The sequence below is a fragment of the Bombus vosnesenskii genome, unplaced genomic scaffold, assembly GCF_011952255.1.
Source record: "Bombus vosnesenskii isolate JDL3184/JDL3185 unplaced genomic scaffold, Bvos_JDL3184-5_v1.1 scf7180000013272, whole genome shotgun sequence".
Classification (NCBI taxonomy): domain Eukaryota; kingdom Metazoa; phylum Arthropoda; class Insecta; order Hymenoptera; family Apidae; genus Bombus; species Bombus vosnesenskii.
Window position 1 is genome coordinate 4,282,109 of NW_022882930.1, and position 20,502 is coordinate 4,302,610.

At 39.6% G+C, this 20,502-nt stretch overlaps 2 protein-coding genes across 3 annotated transcripts; one reads left to right on the forward strand and one right to left on the reverse strand.

Annotated features, from left to right (window-relative positions):
• Positions 1 to 158: 158 nt before the first annotated feature.
• On the reverse strand, positions 159 to 12,438 carry LOC117231197 (probable chitinase 10). Of its 2 annotated transcripts, XM_033489383.1 has the most exons (28): positions 12,119 to 12,438; positions 11,629 to 11,879; positions 11,217 to 11,270; positions 10,507 to 11,123; positions 10,240 to 10,425; positions 10,017 to 10,161; positions 9,511 to 9,870; positions 8,820 to 9,310; positions 8,528 to 8,756; positions 8,279 to 8,467; positions 7,882 to 8,191; positions 7,564 to 7,802; positions 6,482 to 6,828; positions 6,074 to 6,403; positions 5,734 to 5,902; positions 5,446 to 5,657; positions 4,983 to 5,319; positions 4,316 to 4,720; positions 3,915 to 4,217; positions 3,634 to 3,845; positions 3,270 to 3,548; positions 2,866 to 3,051; positions 2,478 to 2,766; positions 2,042 to 2,397; positions 1,493 to 1,921; positions 782 to 1,258; positions 429 to 554; positions 159 to 317 (listed from the first exon to the last, which is right to left on the reverse strand). In XM_033489383.1, the coding sequence occupies exons 1-28, from the start codon at positions 12,436 to 12,438 to the stop codon at positions 159 to 161; spliced, it is 8,007 nt and encodes a 2,668-aa protein (XP_033345274.1). The 2 variants fall into 2 exon arrangements, with proteins under 2 accessions (XP_033345274.1, XP_033345272.1); XM_033489381.1 differs by having other exon boundaries at positions 8,279 to 8,756.
• Positions 12,439 to 19,765: 7,327 nt separating this feature from the next.
• On the forward strand, positions 19,766 to 20,476 carry LOC117231236 (pigment-dispersing hormone peptides). The gene is made up of 3 exons (XM_033489478.1): positions 19,766 to 19,964; positions 20,045 to 20,171; positions 20,243 to 20,476. The coding sequence occupies exons 2-3, from the start codon at positions 20,046 to 20,048 to the stop codon at positions 20,366 to 20,368; spliced, it is 252 nt and encodes an 83-aa protein (XP_033345369.1). The 5' UTR covers positions 19,766 to 19,964; position 20,045; the 3' UTR covers positions 20,369 to 20,476.
• The last annotated feature ends 26 nt before the right edge of the window (positions 20,477 to 20,502 follow it).

Below are 20,502 nucleotides of genomic sequence, written 5' to 3' on the forward strand. Positions count from 1 at the left end.
TCTTCCTGAGACATTACGTTTGTGAATTCTTGCCGTACAGTACTTATGTTGTCTGATACGGTCGATCCGAGATTTATGGTCATCCGTGAAAGTGGAACGCAACGTCAATGAATTGTCATCCGTGAATTACTCGCGTGTTTGTCTAAAGTACGTGTATCTCAAGTACAATCCATTCTGAGATTACGTTCTCCTCTAAGTCCTTGACTAAGCGCTGTTGTTAAAGGATATTTTCCACAGCCACAAAGATTTGTGAAGTCATCTACGTCTAATGACCATATCAAGGCGCCACCAAGATTTAAATCTCTTATGAATTTCGTCTGGAAGAAGACAAGTGAACATCTATGTATTTAGACGATAAGAGTACAACGTTACAACGCAAACATTCTCGTGCATCATTCTTGCGTCAATGATTCATAGACGTTAGTTACCTTTTGCGCTATACTGGATACATCTTCATAGCTGACCCATTGGTCACCTCTGGTAGCATACGGTCCACTCAGATTCTTCGAATCCTTGATCACGGACCAATCTCTGTTTTTTACGTTGTTACATATCTGAGAAAATGTTTATTAAAGGAGAGAACATTCGGCTTAACCTCCGGATATAAAAATAAATTAATGTTGCAATCCATGTAAACATGAGAAAATAGGAAAGTTTTCCATAGATAAATCAAATTCGATTGCAATAGCAATTTAAATCAAACACTTACCGCTTACTTATGTTATTTAACTATTTATCATGCAAATATGATTAATCTGTCGAATAATAAATTCATACATACCTCGTAATAAGCGAGCATTCCGGCTGATTTGGTGAAGTCTCCTGGATGCCCGGGCCCGGAAACTTGTGCGTTAAGGCCTGGTGTTCCTCTTCCTTGCAATTTTCTCGATAACGTAAAGCTTTGCCCATATGCTGGTATTCCCATTATCAGTTTATTCGATGGCACACCTTGTTCCAGCCAATGGATTATTGTAAAGTTCACGTTCAAGTATTTGGTCTGCTCATCCAGATTACGATAAAGCGGGGCTACGTGACCAGTTTTGTCCTCCCAATAGCCATGATAGTCGTAAGTCATAACATTTATCCAATCGAGGTATTTGATTAATGCTGGAACGTCGTAAGCTACGTCGATGACTTCTTTGCTAGCAGAAACACCGGTGGAAAGGAGCAACCCTTTAGGTTTGAAAGTTATGCTTAGTTCCTTTAGCAGGGCTGCAAAAGCTTCCCTATCACTTGATGGTCCACGATTGCAATCAACCTAGAAAATGGCTCGTTAATTTATATACAGATAAAGATAAAGCAAAATATGATTAATAATGGCAGAAGAATTTTATAATCTATAAGAATACGAGTGAATCATGAATGACTCACGATAATATAAAACGTAATATAAGCGTAGCTACTTATTTATTTGTAGCTTTTTATTTTTTATTTTTTTATGTGAATTTGAAATGTTTAACTCATTTTTGCATCTCTATGTACTTTTTCGTACCTGCCAGCATACTGGATACTCCCAAAGGAAGTCAAGACCATCAAATCCGCGACTCTGAATATAAAGAGCAGCGTGGCGCGCAAATCTTTTCCGTTCCACCGAATTGTGCGCCAATTCGCTGTACTTATTATCCGTAGATTCATCCCAGCCACCCAAACCAAGCAAAACCTTCAGTCCAGTTTTGCTTTTAATATCAGCTATTTTACTAAGAAATTCCTTCTGTCCAGCAGCCTGTGGATTTTGTATAGTTAATCGTTCCGGATCCAGCTTCGCGAGACCGTAAACTATATGAGTACACAAATCTAGATCAATGTCCTCTGGTAGGAATTGTCCTACCCCAGGCCGCTTTCGCGCCCAGTTCATTACATAACAAATCATTTTCTTCTTGTTATTCTCCTGGTCAGAGATTAATGGCAATAACTCGTTCGACTGCAAATTAAAAAGCAAAATTATGTCACTATGCAGCTTAATTTCGGAAAAAAGTGGAGAGTCTCATGCAAAACACGACCTTAATGAAACATTGATTCACCAAGATTGTAAAACTCTTACTTGTCGCTGAGAATCCTGGCATTTGGTGTTCTCAGGCCAGTCGCAACGATTCTCGTTCCAATACAGACCAGGAGGACAAGAGTGTTCAGTAAGCTTTCCAAAATTACATAAGAAGTATTTAGAGCAATCTTTCTTATGGGGAACAAAAACACGACCGCCGCAGTCGTCTGGTGAACCACCTATTATTGGCGGCTCAGCTTCTATTTCAATAGTATCATCGATATCAGAATCCGGATCCGCGGTTGTAGACGTTGGCGGCAAGTACGTTGGTTTAGTAGAAGTAGTAGGTTCCCAACTTGGTCGTTCAGTAGTCGTAGATTCCATCATGGATTCTCCAGCGTCAATCGTGAGAAATTCTGTTTTTAAAATATTATTACATTTATTTCCATCTTTTGGACATATCTATAAACGAATGTTCATCTTCCAGAATATTTACCATTCGTTACTGGACACAATGGACCTTTGGGATAATTTCTTAGAACCCTGTTCATGGTTCTGAGAAGCGGGCTAGGCTCACAGCCGCATCTGTTCTTGAAGTCGTCCAAATCGAGAGCCCACACCATGCCGCCGCCCAAATCAAGATCCTTTATTAATTCCGCCTTCAGTTTAATTTGTCTGGTATCGTCAAAGCTGACCCACTGATCACCTTTATATGCGTAGGGACCGATACGTCGTTGTTTGTCTTGGATCACGGTCCAACCCTTCTTTAATGTCCTTTCGCATATCTATGATTATTTAAGATCGTAATATTATATGAATATTTATTAAAAGAAAGAGAGAGAGGGAGAGAGAAAAATAAGAAATTAGGAAAGTAGAATACCTACTTCGTAATAAGACAGGAAACCTCTGGCTCTTGTTGCTTCGCCGGCTTCACCGCCGCCATAAGTCGGTGCATTTAATCCTCTCTCACTTCTTTCTGCCAAGGAGAAGGACTGACCGTACAGTGGTGCTCCCATTACAAGCTTTTTCGCTGGTGCACCTTTCTCCATCCAATAATGAATTGAAAAGTTCTATACGATTATTAAAATAATATTTTTAAAAAATGATATGCAGACGTTCGGAATATTTTATAAAAATTATATGTAATTTTTTGTATAAAAAACATGGATAAGAATTTTCCGTTTTTATTACAGTTCGTTTCTTAAGAAATTAGTAAGATTCAGATGTAAACAGATTTATCGATATACATATTCATCGTTAATGGTTTTAAGTTCTGACGTGCACTTACCGCGTTAAAAGTTGGCTCCCAGTCATTGGGCAGTCGATACAGTGGCGCCACGTGACCGGTTTTCTTGTCCCATTGACCATGATAGTCATACGTCATTACAGATATCCAGTCTAAGTATTTCGCCAAGCTTGGTACGTCATAGCCTGTGTCAATGACTCGTTTGCTCGGAGAAACCGCGGCGGATAACAGTAAACTTCTTGGTTTGAATTGTTCGCTCAACTCCTTCACTAAACTAGCGAATCCTTCTTTGTCTGTAGCTGGACCTTTTTTACAATCGACCTAAAATTTATTTATCGACATATCACTTTTTACTAATCCAATAATCAGATCGAAGATTATAAACGAATAAACGCGAGTTTATTACCTGCCAGCATACTGGATACTCCCAATCTAGATCCAAGCCTTGAAACTCGTATTTTTCGATAAATTGGATCACATTCGTGACGAATCTTTGTCTAGCCGATGGTGAATTCACCAAACGACTGTATTTGTTACCTGCTGAATCATTCCATCCTCCAATAGCCATTAATACCTTTATTCCCTTCGATTTTAAAGCCGCGACCCTTTCGTAGAACTCTAGAAATGATAATACAATGATACACGGAGAAAAAGGAAAAATTGTATGGAATGTATCTCGATATTTACTGTTGTCTATATCAGCCCACGAATCATGTGGTTTAATCGTCAACTGCGATCCATCGAGTACTGCGAAACCATATAGAACATGAGTACAGAGATCAGGGTCTATATCTTCTGGCAAGAACTTTCCTCCTTCTTGACGATACCAGGCCCAATTTGTAAAGTAACAAATCATTTTGAATTTATCGTCAGGTTGCAGTTGATCCCTCGACGTTGAAGATGGCACGGGTGTCTTAACAGTGGTGGATGCTACCGTGGGCGCCATCGGACCTTGATCCAAATCATCCACTGTAATCGGTGGCTTCTCAACTATGAAAGAAACCCAAAATAAAAAGAAATATATATATAAACCTAAAACTGAAGACAAAGATGAACAGCTAAAAATTAATTGAATAAAAATGAATTACGTTCTTCATCTTTGTTGGGAGGACTAGCTAAAACTTTTTGAAGAGTATGCATCAACGGATGCGGTCCTTCGCCGCAGCGTCCCCGGAAATCATCGAGATCCAACGCCCACACCATTCCACCACCAAGACCCATGTCTCTAACATACTCGGCTTTCCGTCGAATCATGTCAGCGTCGTCGAAGCTCACCCACTGAGTGCCCTTATATGCATAGGGACCCATTCTGTGTCCTGAGTCTTGAACGACGTTCCATCCACGGTTCCGAATCCTATCGCAAATCTCGTAATAAGACAAGAATCCTGCAGCTCTAGTAAATTCACCGGCTTGTCCAGCACTAGCTGGCACATTTAATCCTGTACCTGCGTTGCGGTCGTTTATGGAGAACGACTGTCCGTACAATGGCATTCCTGTTATTGGGATAAGTCAGTTAGGTGAATATTTAATTCGTATTTTTATAATTAGGCTGCGAATTTTTATGGCATTTATAAGAAATTTAAAAGTGCGAGATTGCACATAATATACGAAGATATAAATAATATCGAAAGTAAGGTACTCTTTATAATATTTAGTGGTTGAAATATAATATGATTGATATAAACAAAAATATAAAATTGTATAAAAATCCGCAGTCTACGTATAATATAAGATTGTAAAATAAGAAATAAATACCCATAACGATGTTTCTACGAGGAGCTCCCTTAGCGATCCAGTAATTGATGGAATAATTTGCGTTGAAGTAATAATAGTCATCATCGGGATGGTAATAGAGCGGTGCTACGTGGCCAGTTTTCTTGTCCCATTGACCATGGAAATCGTAAGTCATCACCGCAATCCAATCCAAATATTTAGCGAGTGCTGGAACATCGTAGCCTTTGTCAATCACTTGCTTACTCGGCGAAACCGCCGAACTGAGTAATAATCCTCTGGGTCTCAATTCGTTGCTCAGTTCTTTAAGCAAATCTGCGAAGCCTTGTTTATCTGAAGATGGACCTTTATTGCAGTCAACCTAAGATAAATGTAATGTTCAGTGATTTTTATATACGTATGTAAGGAGTTAGAATATTTATGTATATTTTATACGATATACATTATGCATGTTCGTGTATATCTATTAACGTTGATATGCACGTACTTGCCAGCAAACTGGGTATTCCCAATCCAAGTCAAGCCCATCGAAATCGTATTTTTCCAGGAATTGGATTGCTTGTTCAACGAACCGTTTCCTAGCAGTAGGATTATTCACTAGACGACTGTATTTGTCTCCAGCTGAATCGTTCCAACCTCCCAGAGCGAGAGATACTTTCAATCCACGTTTCTTGTACGCGACTACGCGTTCGTAGAAATCTGTTCGACATAGATTTACATTTATATGTACACTCCGCGTTTGACAATGTCAATATGTTTTTAACAAATGACTTACGATTGTCGTAATCCGCCCAGGAGTCGTGAGCCTTGATGATTAGGTCTGAATAATCCAAAACAGCAAATCCGTAAACGATATGGGTACAGAGAGTGTGATCGATATGTTCAGGAAGATAACGACCGACCCCTCTTCGATACCAGGCCCAATTCGTGAAGTAACACACGATCTAACACAATGAAGAAATAAATGATCAGACGCAAAATATCCAAAGTACAGTACTTGTTGTAATATTTAATAGGAGAAAGAAATTTCTGCCTAGGTGCTATTCTTTCTGTCGTATTTACAAAAATATGAATTTGCATAACTGTCAGCAGTTTAATTACGATAATGATCTTACTTTGTAATGGCCAGACAATGGAGAAACTTTGTCAGCATCTATCACGGCTGATGGCAAGGTGGTCGTAGCTTGAGTGGTGCTTGCTACCCAAGGCTTTTCAGTACTCGTTGGATGATTAATTGGCTTATCGCTAGGTGTGTTGGGATCTTGATTATCTGTCGATACAGAGTTATCTTGACAATTAGCTCTAGATGGCCAGTCGCATATTCGAGTTCTCTCGTTAAAGTGCAATCCTGGAGCGCAACGGAATACTTCGTAGCGACCCCATAAACATGCTTGGAAGCTCTCACAATCTCCTGGAACGCCAGTGTAACTATCAGGCGTACACGACTAAAAGAAAACAGTAAAAAATAACTACGTGACTTGTAATTTTAATGATATTAATAATTTTAATAATAGTTTACTTACATTTGACTTGGTACCTCCTGCGACCAACGAGGCTGTTTTCTTCGGCTTCTCGATGCAAGGATTCTTGAAAGCCCAGTCGCACATGCCCTTCTCCTTGTTCCAGTTCAATCCCGGTCCACATTGTTGAGAAATTAAATTTCCATTCACGCAGATATGGAAACCTGTGCAGGAATCTGGATAAGAGTAATATTCCCCGTGTACACAATTTTTTGGCGGCTTTCCGGTCGAAGTTTCCATAATTGGTCTTTGGGTGATAGGTTTGGACGAAGAAGGTATGAACGACGTAGTTGGTTTTTTCGTAGTGGTGGTTCTCATGGTGGTCCATGATGGTTTTTGAGTCACAGAACCTATTTTAAACAGAAGTACAAGATGTTAAAATTTACCACAAAGTACTTTTAGAATTAGTCATTTCTTTGTTTTATGTTTATGAACGTATTTATACCAGACGGTCGCGAAATTTTGTACACTTGCATCAAAGTGGGATTTACTGAGATTAGAACGAGAATTATGCGATTAACGTAAATCATCTTTCGACCAGACTACGAGAAGAAAGACACGAACAGTGCAGAACTCTCGCTGACGCTGAGCGTCGCATACGAATCGAATTGATTACAAAGGGAAGATACTTGCCTGGAGGCGGCGATTGCAAAACTAGCAGAAAGATGTATGCAGAAATGAAGATGTTTACTGATATTGCACGGGGATAAACAGGTTTGCGTTGTTCCTAATGAACCGATGCGTCTGTCGATGACAACGTCTCAAGAAGTTACGTAGAAGGATACGTTGTATAATTATCAGAGAACATTGATAATAGAGTAAGTTGAATCTTTTATATGTAACATAATATGCATTTTTTAAACAGTCAATATTGCCAGCTTTAAAAAATACAAACCAATTCACCATGGAATAAAGTATTTGATTGACAAGAAATATATTCATCGTTCAAATATCAGAAAATTTTAATGTCATTATGCATACCTTTACGCAAGAAGTTATTCTGGTAGCTAAGCTTCTTTCGCTTTATCGAATTGAATAGCTTTCTTTGATGAATAAATGCATACGATAAGAATGGGGAAACTGACCTGTCTCTGCTTGACATTTCGCCGCAGCTGGCCAATCGCAAATGCGTCGTCTCGCGTCCCAGTGCAATCCTGGTGCGCATTGTTCGCGTTGCAATTCACCAAGCACGCATCTAAAGTAGTTGTTGCAGTTATCAGGATCCTGCACGTATTCTCCTACCATACACGGCTTGTCTGGTTTTGAGGAGTCTGTTGGCTTCTCTGTACCTTGCGTGGCTTCCGTTGTTAACTGCTCCGGTGCTCTACAATTATTTTATGGTAAAAGGTATAATAAAAAGTACATACTTATTGATTATAAATAATATATTTAGTATGTAGTACTTGGTTGAAGTCCATGTTGAAGAAGCAGTGCTAGTTGATTGAGTCCACCAGACCGTGGTACTACTTTTAGTCGTTGACTCCGGTCGTTTGCTTGGTTTCCAAGTCCAAGTGGGCCAAGTAGTAGTTGTGTGATGATTGCCTGTACTCGGTTTTTCAGTCCACATTGGCCACGTGGTTGGCTTTGCCATTGGCGTCGTTGGTCGATGAGTGTCTCCCACTGCGTCACTGTGAGTCGTCAACGTTGGAGGTTGTGGTGTAACTGGTTCTGGTGGCCGTCCGCATCCTTCGGAAGCTTTATTCTTTAAACGACCTACAATTTAACATACACGCGTCTACTTTTCTGGTACTCGAGGTTTGTATTTCGATTTCAAGATGATTCGTGAATCAACCAAATAACCTAGTGCACGATTTATGCTCTTCAATAGTGGGAAGGATTCCGAACAACAGCGATTTAAAAAGTCGTCCAAGTCCACTGTCCATAGTGTTGCACCCCCATAACCACGTTTCAAAATGTATTCTCCTTTGGCGAAAACGCTCTCCTGATTGTCGTAGCCTACCCACTGGTCTCTGCGGTACGCACTTGGCCCTAAAATGGAACATTTTGGGTCAAAAGATAGATATTTTCTTCCTCCTTTTGGCTTTCTACCTAATCCTGTCTGCCAGCCCTTGTTCTTGATTCTGTCGCAAACTTCGTAATAGGCCAGCATCCCAGGTTGTTTGGTAAATTCTCCAGCAGTTCCAGGTCCAGTGGCAGGATCTCCAAGATTTGTTAAATTCTCGCTAGACAGTCGATAAGCTTGTCCGTATAAAGGTATGCCTACCAAAAGTTTCGATTTGTCCGCTCCAAGGTTTATCAAGTACTCCATCGTGGAATTCTAAACAAAATTTGATAATAAATTCTTCTTGTTTCACAGAATGTACTTTGTTGCAAAACTTACGACATTGTAGTATGGATTGATGTCGTCGGTATTTCCAAATAAGGGCGACAAGTGACCCGTTTTTGCCTCCCAAGCACCGTGATAATCATACGTCATCACTGACATGAAATCCACCATTTCCGAAATTTCACGGACTTCGTAGGCTCTGTCGATCACTTCTTTATAACCTGAGAATGCTACGGCTAACGTAAGCCTCGGTTCCTCTTCATCGAATCCTTTTCTCAGTTCCTGGATTAATTTGGTGAAATTGGGCTTGTCGGAATCGGGTCCCTTTCTGCAATTACTTTGCCAACATTTTGGATAGTTCCACTCGAAGGATAGGCCGTCGAAGTTGTGCTTCTTCAAGAAGTTTATCGTAGCTGCAACGAATTTGCGACGTGCAACGCTACTGCTTATCAAACGAGAGTATTTGTCACCAGTGCTGTCTGTCCAGCCTCCGATGGCCAAGAGCACTTTTGATCCTTTCGTCTTTGTCACTCGCTCGTATAAATCTGAAAATATTTATTTTTTATTTAAGAAAGATAAAGAATTGAACTCGTCTTACTCAAAGCAAGCAAAATGATTGCTTTGCAATTCTTTATAAAAATTATATGTATAAATACGAAACAGTTCTTTACTAGAATTTCTTACGTAAAACCTTATCATTCTGATTCCTTTTAATATCGATATTAATATGATTTAATCTAATTACTGTGTTCTATGTCGATCCAAGGATCTAACGGTTGGATGAGCAACGTGTCTGGATTCAATCCAGCGAACGCATAGATTATATCGGTGCATAGACGGGAGTCTAATCGTTCTGGAGCGAACAGTCCATCTCCTTTACGGTAGAGCGACCACGAAGTTATGTAGCAGACTACACGGGGACCCTTCTTCGGAGAAATCTCTAAATTTTGGAAAGCTTGCGTTTCCCTTATCTCAGTCTGGTAATGATTTCCTTGCATTTTATCGAATTGTACTGGTTTACAAATGTTCGAATTCGCTTTTACGCAACGGCCATTAATGGAATCGAAGAATCTTCCTGGTCCGCACTGACCTCGATATCGCACTCCTATGTCCATACGAATTTTACATTTAAAAATTACATTTTTACATTTACAAAAATTACATTACAAAAATTACATTTAAAAATTTACATTTTAAAATTAACAAAAAATTTTCTGAGAAAAGAATTATAAAACGAATGGATTCGTTTACCATTGTGACAGGAATAGAAGCCTGAGCAATTTTCTGGATCATTAGATAGACCATCGGTAGAACATTCGTTCAGTTCTACCTCATCGTACAAGCCTATCGATTCGGTTGCAGCGTTCAACATAGGCCACGAATTACCGCAAATGCCCTGAAAATATATATTAAATACGTCGTATAATAATATTCACGTGTTTTAATCGTGCAATAAAAATAGCATGATATTAACTTGAAAATCGTCCAAATCAAGAGACCATAAGGAAACTCCACCGAGTCTGACTGATCTAACGTAAGCCACTTTGATTTTCACCGACAATGGATCCTCGTAACCAACCCACTGGTCACCGCGTTTTATGTATGGCCCTTCCTCGTCTCTCCCAGAGGTCCACAATCCATCTTCCAATTTCTCACAGATCTACAGATAATAATACGAAAGTGCAAAAAGATACAGCTTATAGTAGTCTTTTTTAGGTAAGTTACAGCTATTAATAATTACTTCGTAGTAAGCCATTCTTCCATTTTTCTGCTTGGTATAGACATCTTCAATCCCCGGCCCGATAATAGGTGCACCAGTGTCGGTAAAATTTCCAAATTTTAAAGTATATCCTTGTCCAAATACGGGTAAGCCAAGAACAATTTTCGATCGGTGCTCTGTCGGGATTTGATCGATCCATTTATTCGTCACTCGAGCAACATACTTCAATGGTGCGGGATGAAGAGCCAATTTTTCTCTTCTGAACGCAGGATTGTCTCTCCAAGCTTTCAGAAGAACTAAATCGGCTGCAGAAGTGATTTGCCGATCCACCGGATCGTCTGGCTTTTGAACGACCGCGAGAATGTATTCTCGATCAGCGAAAAGTTTCTTGATCGTTCTCAACAAGAGTTTCAAGTCATCGATGCGATCCGGCGAACCATCCCAATCGATTTCGACGCCGTCGAAGTCATGCGCTTCGAGAAAACTTAAGATGGATTTTCCAAATTTTTCACAGTGCAGGGTGCAATGGTTCTTGGTCACTTCAGAGAACAGTTTCCCCCGATTTGGCGCCGTGATCGAGACGAGCACTCGCAATGCTGGATCCCTCGATCGATGTCCCGTTACTGCCTTATATCCACCTATTCGAATCGATGGAATAAATTAACGGGACTCGTGATTTCAAATATATATTCGTTCTTTACTCGCGAATTAACGGAGTTTGATCACTTTACCCTTGATCTCGTCATATTCGCGGTCCCTTGAGACGACAACCAGCTCCTCTGGATCTGAAAATGGGAAAATTATTCGCTATTTACTCGTTCTATCATTAATAACGCTGTGTTAATTAGTTATAAATATGCATTGATTACTAAATAGTAATATTACATATCTATAATAGCTACAAAAAGCGTTTCCTTTATCAGGATCTATATTTCACTTTTATCATCATTATGTTTCTGCAGTCGTATAAAAGTATTACCGAATCATACGAAATTTAATATATTTAGACCTAATCAATTGGCGTGTAAATGCTATAATAAATAGATATTATGTATTATGAATAAATATATGTATACATCGTTACTATAATTTACAAGTAAATAGTATTGCTTTATTAATTGTCTTAGTCAAAAGATGAAATACCCAAAGTGGCAGCAATATAAATCAGATGGCTGCATCGATGGTCCGGCACGGATTGGGGAAACAAAGAGAACGGCTCTATCCTGTGAACCGCGCTGGAGTCCAAATGGCATACCACTTTTGGATTAATGATTTGCTCGGTCCTTGTTAAAGTTGGCGGTGCCAATGGCTCGATCCAGATGGACTCGTGATCGAAATTACCGAAGAAAGGAGCTTCCCGATGTTCCACGGCGTCTCTTAAAGGTACTCGTCCCCTAAACCGGTATTAATCATCCTTTGTTAATTGTCCAATGGACAAACAGTTAATCAAATACATCGAATAAGCCCATTAGCAGCTTCAATTTGCAACTTCGACGAGCAATCGTCGATAAATTAATCATGGAATGGCAAGTACAAGGTGAATGCCGATTCTTTGCAAATGAAATTCCATATCGAAGAAGAACGCGCTTATGAAACAAGATATGTAATGTGTATTTTTTATGGCAATACTAACTGCGAGGAATCTTGTAGAGGTAGACTGACGACTTGAAAGCCGATCTTGTTTGCGGGCAACGCTTCGACCGCATCACGCAGAGGAAATCTCTCCGATCCGTATTCAGCATTGCTGATGGAAGAATCCATCAACGGGTTCTCGATCATCGGAGGACCTTCGACGGCGCCTCGTTGAAACGAAGGCAGACTGATGATTTCAGCATCTGCTTCTCTTTCGATAGGATCCAATGGGGGTGGTTGTAATACGTCAGGAATAGATTTTAAATAGGATGGTCCTGCGGCCGCTGAGGCCACGAGGAGCAGGATCAGCCAAGGAATCATCGCTGAAAGGAAAAAAAAAGTGACGAATACGATATCTTCCTAGCTGCTGGCATACGATCATAGCTTTTAAAACTATACAGTAGAATTGTTGCTCTTGTTGTTGAGTTTGTTGTTCGATTAACTGAATCTTTTCTGAAAAATAATAAGTAAAATTGGAAAAGCTCTCGATACGCGAACTCCGATTATTATATAAACTGTCTTGCAACAAATTCAGATAAATGGAATTCTGCTGCAACCGGTAGTTATAGATATGATATTATTAATTTTCGAATTCCTATCTTAGTGACTTAGTCGTTAACCGTGTACGTTTGTGTCAAGCAACTCTAGTTTCTTTTTAACAGAAGACAACCACCAATTGTAAAAGTATTCGCGCGGAGAGGTACAAGCTTGGTTTGAATGATCGACGGATAAATTAGCAACGACATCGATTAAACTTGACAACGTATCTGACAAGTACAAAACGTGGTAATTAACGAGTAGAGATACTTTACGCGTGAATTATCGGGTGCTAAATGCAGGCTAGGCGATTTATCCAGACGCAGTTTTACAACGTACGTATCTACATGTTGATCGGTAAACCTGTCCTGCGTTCAAGACACTGAAAAATAATATAGAACGAAATGTGCTCCGCATTATAAGGGCTCTGACTGCTGCGATAATTGCTCTTCGGCGAGCTCAGTCGATCACGGTACGTTGAAAAACGACCATTCTTCAAGCGCTAATATATACGATATCCTTAAAGGGCATCTTTCTTGGCTTTCTGGAATGCTAACGAGCTCGGAATGGAAGTTTTTATATAAAACTATATATAATCGTACATACTTAGATATCTGATAATTAATAGCGAAGTATATTGTAAGTCTTGAAGATTCCATACGAATATGAAACAGTTCATTTCTCTTGATTTTTTTTTACTTTTATGTCATTTTAGTGGCTAGAAAAGGAGTACTTTAATATGAAATAGTCGAAGAAAGGAATAATCCCATAGATTCGAAGATATAAGTGGTAGACTTACAATATCTTGTGAGAAACGAATAATGTTAGTTGAATTTAATTAATATCGGCCTGTGTAATTAATGTTATCGATATATTCAAGATAAAAACACGTATTCAGTTCTAGATCGAATGCAAAGATAGTTGTGATGCGAAGACGTTTGTGGAATCTCCCTTCTACCAAAGACAAGAAATATGATTTGTCGTGCTTTTCTGTGGTTCGCACGTTTAACGTTTAAAATCGCCACGGCAAAACGTAATGAGAAGTACACTTTTCTATTAGTAATTTTCACACGAGTCCACTTTATCTTCGTCGCCGAGTAAATTTAATATTTCTTTTGCAGAAGAATCCTTAGAAGGAAGAAAACGAATAAACGTGAGATTTTTCATGGAATTTAATCTAGACAGTAACCTTGATATTCGTGTACTTTTACTTAAACCAGCTTGCTTGATAACTGCATGACGAATCGTCGGACATGGGGGACACGCGTATAACAATATGAACCGCAAAATCGAAATTTATGCGAACACCGTGCGCTGATTCACTCGAGGACAAAGACACGCGCCGCTACGTGAATCTTCGCGATGGTGTTTAGTCATTAAAAATGCGACGCTCGTAGGTGGAAGCGACCGCAAGGAGGACAATGTTTGCTAGCCAGTCTTCAACTACCACTCTTCCGATACAACAAATATCAATGACAATACCTTCGATGACAAGCCATTTATCGTACATTTCAGCGGTCTCGTATTCTTTTACGCACTTTACAACTGAACAACTTTACAACTGAATTCGATCAGATTCGCAACATTTTCAAGAATTCGTTGGTTTCTAATACGGGTTTAGACGAGATAAAAATTGTAAAATATAATATCGAACGATACTAAAAATATATATATATATAAGTCAATCGATCGATGTTTAACGAGAATCAAACTGCTTTACAACTGAACAACTTTACAGCTGAATTCGAACAGATTCGCAACATTTTCAAGAATTCGTTGGTTTCTAACACGGGTTTAGACGAGATAAAAATTGTAAAATATAATATCGAACGATACTATAAATATATATATATATAAGTCAATCGATGGATGTTTAACGAGAATCAAACTGCTTTACAACTGAACAACTTTACAACTGAATTCGAACAGATTCGCAACATTTTCAAGAATTCGTTGGTTTCTAATACGGGTTTAGACGAGATAAAAATTGTAAAATATAATATCGAACGATACTAAAAAAATCTATATATATATATAAGTCAATCGATGGATGTTTAACGAGAATCAAACTGCTTTAACGACTACTTAATAGACCGAATATTACATCGTCTTCTTTTTTTTAGTTTATCACCGAGAAGCGCGTTCCAGTGGTAGTAAATTATGGTCGCACGCATATAGAGATGTAATTTTCTGCGGATAATAACGGACCCGAGTAAATTACAGGGAAGACGCAAACCCGTGAAAAAGTTGAAATTTACATTCCGAAAGCAACGTGTCTCGAAAACTCGACAACCGCGACCTAGAACATCGATCATTTTCTTCGTCGCGAGAAAACAACCATATTTTTATCTGATAAAAAAATATACATCTCGTAATCTCGTTATAACGTACATCTAATAAGAATCAAAGAAATTTAATCAAGAAAACGGACGAACCTTGGCGTAAGCGAGTAACAAAGGGACGTTGTGCAGCAGAAGGTGTCCAGGTTGTGGCCGCTCTACGAACTGGCCGATCCGAAGAAGCGTGAATGGCAGCCGATTCTACTGCACTGACCGATGATGATTGAGAAGCCGTGACCGGGCCCCTCCGGACAACTACTCCGTCAGGTCGTTCGCGATGAATTTTTCAAAGCGCACCACCCGCTTCGCGGGGAGGGCTAACTTGCATGAATCTGGTATTCTGAACGCGCGGGGACGCCCATATATACCTACTCCATCGCCTAGGGACCCCGCGGCTCCCGCACCCTACGCGGAGACCCTGTCTCCGACGTCCTTGACCACGAAGAACATGACAGTGTACGTACACCAATTCTGAACGCGGCGCGATACGCCTTGTCTCGAAGCAACGACACACCGTGCAGCGATTTTGTGTGCGTGATCCTGCACCTTAACTTGCATCTCCACGGTTTCGTAGCTTCTAATCTCGATATATATGACTTTATCTTTCCCCGCCACATACGTATAGCCATTTTCGTTTCTCCTTTAACCCTTATCTCGTGCAATAGTTTCGTGAAACGAATCCGATTAGCAGTAAAGCCTTTTTCGATGATGCTTTATCGAATGAAACGAATGCTTCAAGTCTCTCATTAGAACTCGGATATAGGTTGTTTTAAAAAGATACGCGTGTATACCGTAATTTACCGTTTTCTTTTTCTATTTAATTATTATTCGTCGTATACAAGGGAAACTCAATGATAATGTTACGATGTACATGTATTTTGAAAGTAACACGACTCGATCTAATACTCTAACTAAATACATAATATTGCATGGAAAGAATCGACTTTAACGAACGATGGTCAACAAGTATTATCTTTGTAATTTTCCATCCTTAGTCCTGGAAATCCTCCTTTGGTATTCTTTTAACTAAATTATTTTGGCTTCTGACACTGTCGAAGTAGATATGCGATATACATGCTACTCTTGACAATTTCGCATATCGCTTTATCACTGCGATAGAACTGTTTACGCCGGAAATTCGAATTGAATGAACTTACAATTTATAACTGCGTCCGTTCCGCTCCATTGCGACGCGTTAACTACCGCAAAAAAGTACGACGATTCCCAGTAGATCACTAAATTAGTGCATTGTGATAAACAAGCGCATTATCAGTTCGAGTACAAGTGGAAGCGTTATCGTATCGTGTCCGCGCAACAATATCCCATGCAGTAGTGTTTTGGTTTGCGCTAGGGCTGATTAGTATGATACTGTGTCTCTAGGATAGCGCGATCCGTTACGAATGCCATACTCGTTCTCCGTTTAGTACACCTTGGTTTCAATGATACTGGAAACCCGTTGCCGTGAATGCTTCCGCCACGAATCGTAATTTAATGCTTACGATCGTAATTTGCAAATTTATTATCGACGGGACAGCGTGTGCCAGATATCGAAATACCTATATATACCCGGAAAAAAAATTCAACTCGACTGTCTCTGCAATTCTTTTTTTTTTTTTTTCTTTTTTTAATCAAGCTAGACACGAGTTTTTGAATAACACAAAATATTTCTTTCGATAAACTGGCAACGAGAGATACGCCTCCGTTACGTTACAATCCTTGAGTCGCGACCTCCTGGCATGCAAGTTCAGAAAAACAAAATTTTATTAATTCCACGAATCGATGAATTTCTCGTTGTTATAGCTTTCGCGTGTTAGATAAAAGCCCGGGCGATAAAGCGGCAGAACGGCAAGGGAAAAAAGGATAACGTGGATAGGATCGTTAAGGAACGAAGGCTTCCAAACCTTTGTGTCGAGTTTAGTGGCGAAGAAAGAAAAAGTAGCGAGTTGGAAGTCAAGCAAAGAAGAGACTCGTCCCATTGGAGAATTTGGGAATCGATCGTGGCGGCACAGGTATCCCCAAGAATCCTAAAAATAAGGCACTTTATGGAATAGCCGATTCGCCTTGAACTTGCAACCGGTTGTTTTATCGGCTTGTTTGCTTTCTAACGGCGAAAGGAAGAGAAAAAGAGTGGAAGATCATTTACGCTAAAACCGAAATTTAAGTAACGAACGTACCGGCTTCCAGGCCATCGATCCGCGATTAGATTCGGTGAAAGACGAGGGAAGGTGAGGTTTCTCGATGAAACGAGAGAACAAAAGCGGAGGAACGGAGACAGATGCGTAGCTAGGAGGAGCTAGACGGGACAAGTATTCAAATTTCAGAATGCCAATCGATTAATTGTTCTTCGTTCCCCAAACGAATTCGGCGTGAAAGATCCAGTTTGCGTTCGAGGACCAGGGGCCAGAACGACGGGAACGGATTATTGACGTAGTCTTTGAAGTTCATTGGCATCGGGAAGTCAAATGTGTTTCGATACAGGTTGTATGAGTTTTTCGTACGTAAAACCTGTTAAAGCGCTTTAACGGCTAAACGGAATGCATAATTAAGTCACACGGCAAGAAACGTCGTATGACAAAATTGTATATATGATGGATAGAAAATTCGTACACAGACACGTACCGTCGTCCCTCTTACAAGGATTCTTATCTTCTATCTAGCCGAGAGATACGATCAATAGCGCGCTAGTTTCACGAAAAAAAAATAATAGAAATTGAAAACTTGAGAAAGGGAAAGTATGGAGGATGACCAACGAAATTTGACGTGATTCCATGATTCTTCGCCAGCCTTGACCCAATAGAATAATACATTGTCTGGTGTAACTAATAGAAACCATTAATGCATCTTTCCTCCTAGAAATCTCAGCTTGGACGATCGTTTAATATTTTGCCACGGATATGTACACGAGAAAGCTATTAACAGGAGGCCAATAGATAATTCGGGAGGCCAAAACGACCGTGTGCCGATGTTTCCAATTACATCGCCTGTGTGATTTACACAACACGTGTTGGAAAGGAGTGGAATCCTTGGGAAAGCCACGGGAATCCATTCGTCAATTAAAGTTACGTTACTTGTAGCGAAGAAATCAAACAGCTTTTAATTACATCATCAATGGTGTTAATTATTCCACGACGAATTCCAGTTACAGAAGCAAAGCGAAAGAAAAGGCAGAGTTCTACAAAAGAGATTACTAGGGATAGGGATAAATAGCTAAGGAAGATTGCTTGGTGATTTTCGAAGAACCGACGCAACGTATAAGGTAAGCCTGGCGTATGAGGAAAACTGAATTGTAACATGATCGACACGCGACACATGCCTTCAAGTTTGGATTGAAGGGTCTTAAGAAAGAATCAAGGCCACGGTACCAGTCTCAAGCCAGCTTTCTGCCGGTTGCTGGTTAGTGACCCACACCTATCCCAGGTTACAAAGATTTCGATTATCGTGTATGGACTCTTGGAACTCTAGGCTCTCTTCCTCTCCTTCCTCTTTCCTTCTCTTTCTTTTACTTTTTCGTTTTCCTTTGTCCTCACATTCTTCCCCTCTATTCTCTCGTAACTGCCCAACCGCGAAGGATATCGAACCTATCTTCGTTATTTATCGCTCTTCATCTTCGTGTAGGCGTCTCATGAATAAATACAATTCCTTAATTATTGGAACTGTATAATAAGATTGCATTACTTTGCCATTGTGATTTATTACGATTACGATCTTTATACGTTTCACGTACGGAATTACAATGTAATTTTTCAATTCGTTCCAATAGAACATCCTTCCGAAGTTTCGTCTTTTAAGAATTAACGAAAGTTTCCTCTTGTTCCTCCGCAAAGGGAAGCGAGAACATGAGAGATCGCACGAAACGCCGTTAACGAGACAGAAACGAAACATATTACCATATATCTTGAGATTACAATATACGATTGGCATTCTTAAATTCGTCCAAATAAGACATCCTCTCGAGGCCTCGTCCTTTAAGGATTAAGGCAACTTTTCTCGTGTTCGTCTGCAAAGGGAGGCCAAGGGAGAAATCGCGCGAGGCGTCGTTAATGAGCGAAAAGCAAAAGACATTGTAAATAATCGTAAAGTTGAACACCTGAGAGCTCCGATATTCTTCTACAACGTAAATGTATACATAAATTCCATATGTTTGCGTTATCGTATCGTTAACTGGAAAGCAGTGCGTCGTAAATGTAGATAAGACGTTCATGCACTGCGTGTTTGTGAATGCCAATACCTTCGGTAAGATTCTTACTCGACTTTGATCTGCTCTTTCAATATGTAAGGCAACTTAGGAGGAGCGTCAATGACCCAGAATAATAGTAATGATGAAAATAATGCATATTAATAGGAGCATATTGGTACTCTTGTTAGTCCTATCGCTTCCTTTATATCCGTCACAATCGTCATTACTTTCGTCACACCTGTGTGTTAAATTTATTATACGTAAAAGATAATATTCTCAAAGAGGATGTTGTTGCGAAAAAAAAAAAAGCAAAAAGGGGAACCTTTTAGGAAGTTTTGGGAGAATGGTGAACCATCATGGAAAATTAAGCAGAAGGATCAAGGTGTCCAAGAAATCCATGGCCAACATCTTTGGATGAAAAAATAATAATCTTCGGAAATTTCGATTCGTCGTGATGCTGTGAAGAAATATTATGATGAAATGATATGTCATCAGAAAGTTATTTCTAAAGTAAGAAGGAGAGGAAACGTATCCTCTGCCTACCAGGTGGATTAAAAACTCTGTCATAAACAATGCTAGAGCTTATATAATAATTGAAAAAGAAAATGGATGAATTTCTTCGATATTTCCTCAAGGAGATAACTGTCATTCACAGATCCGTCTGTCGTGGCCAGATTTCAACCCCCACGAGCATCACCCGTATAAAAGTACCGCAGCTTGCAGCTCTCAGGGCAATTCCGCTTTACCCGGCTAACAGAAACAGTACTTGCACTTGCATCAATTACGGAGAACAGGTAATTGTATAAAATTGTTTAAATTGGAAACTAAATTAAGGAGGGTAATTAATCATTTTCACATGTCTTTGTATACGAAGTATGACACCGGTAAAATACGTGCTGATCTTACTTGTGATGCTGGGAATCACGTACCAAATACTGGGAACAACTGAAGATTCTTATAGGAATCTGTTGGGGTTGAATCTTCCATACGGCAGAGGAATGGTAAGAAAATATAAAATACCACTTCTGTTTAGTTTTAACGATGCTAATAAATATGTGAAACGTGTTTCTAGAATAATGATTTACAATTTGCAAGACTGCTGATGTTGCCACCCTGCCTCTGTCATTCTAAACGCAACTCTGAACTCATAAACTCGCTGCTAGGTCTACCGAAAAATATGAACAACGCTGGAAAGTAAAATTGCTGAAATTCTTTGATAATGAAGCTACGCTTTATCGAATGTATACATTTCAAAGAATCTTTTAAGCCTATAATGTATTAAACTCAATAAACTCAATAGAATTAAGTTCTTGTTGGAGGTCTTCTAATCAA

Coding starts and splice junctions, on each gene's coding strand:
- LOC117231197 (XM_033489381.1), bottom strand. CDS start 12,438: ATGATTCCTTGGCTGATCCTGCTCCTCGTGGCCTCAGCGGCCGCAGGA. Junction 6,829..7,563: donor GAAATGTCAAGCAGAGACAG/GTCAGTTTCCCC, acceptor TGTTTAAAATAG/GTTCTGTGACTCAAAAACCA. Junction 3,846..3,914: donor GTGGGCTGATATAGACAACA/GTAAATATCGAG, acceptor TATCATTTCTAG/AGTTCTACGAAAGGGTCGCG.
- LOC117231236 (XM_033489478.1), top strand. CDS start 20,046: ATGACACCGGTAAAATACGTGCTGATCTTACTTGTGATGCTGGGAATC. Junction 20,172..20,242: donor TTCCATACGGCAGAGGAATG/GTAAGAAAATAT, acceptor ACGTGTTTCTAG/AATAATGATTTACAATTTGC.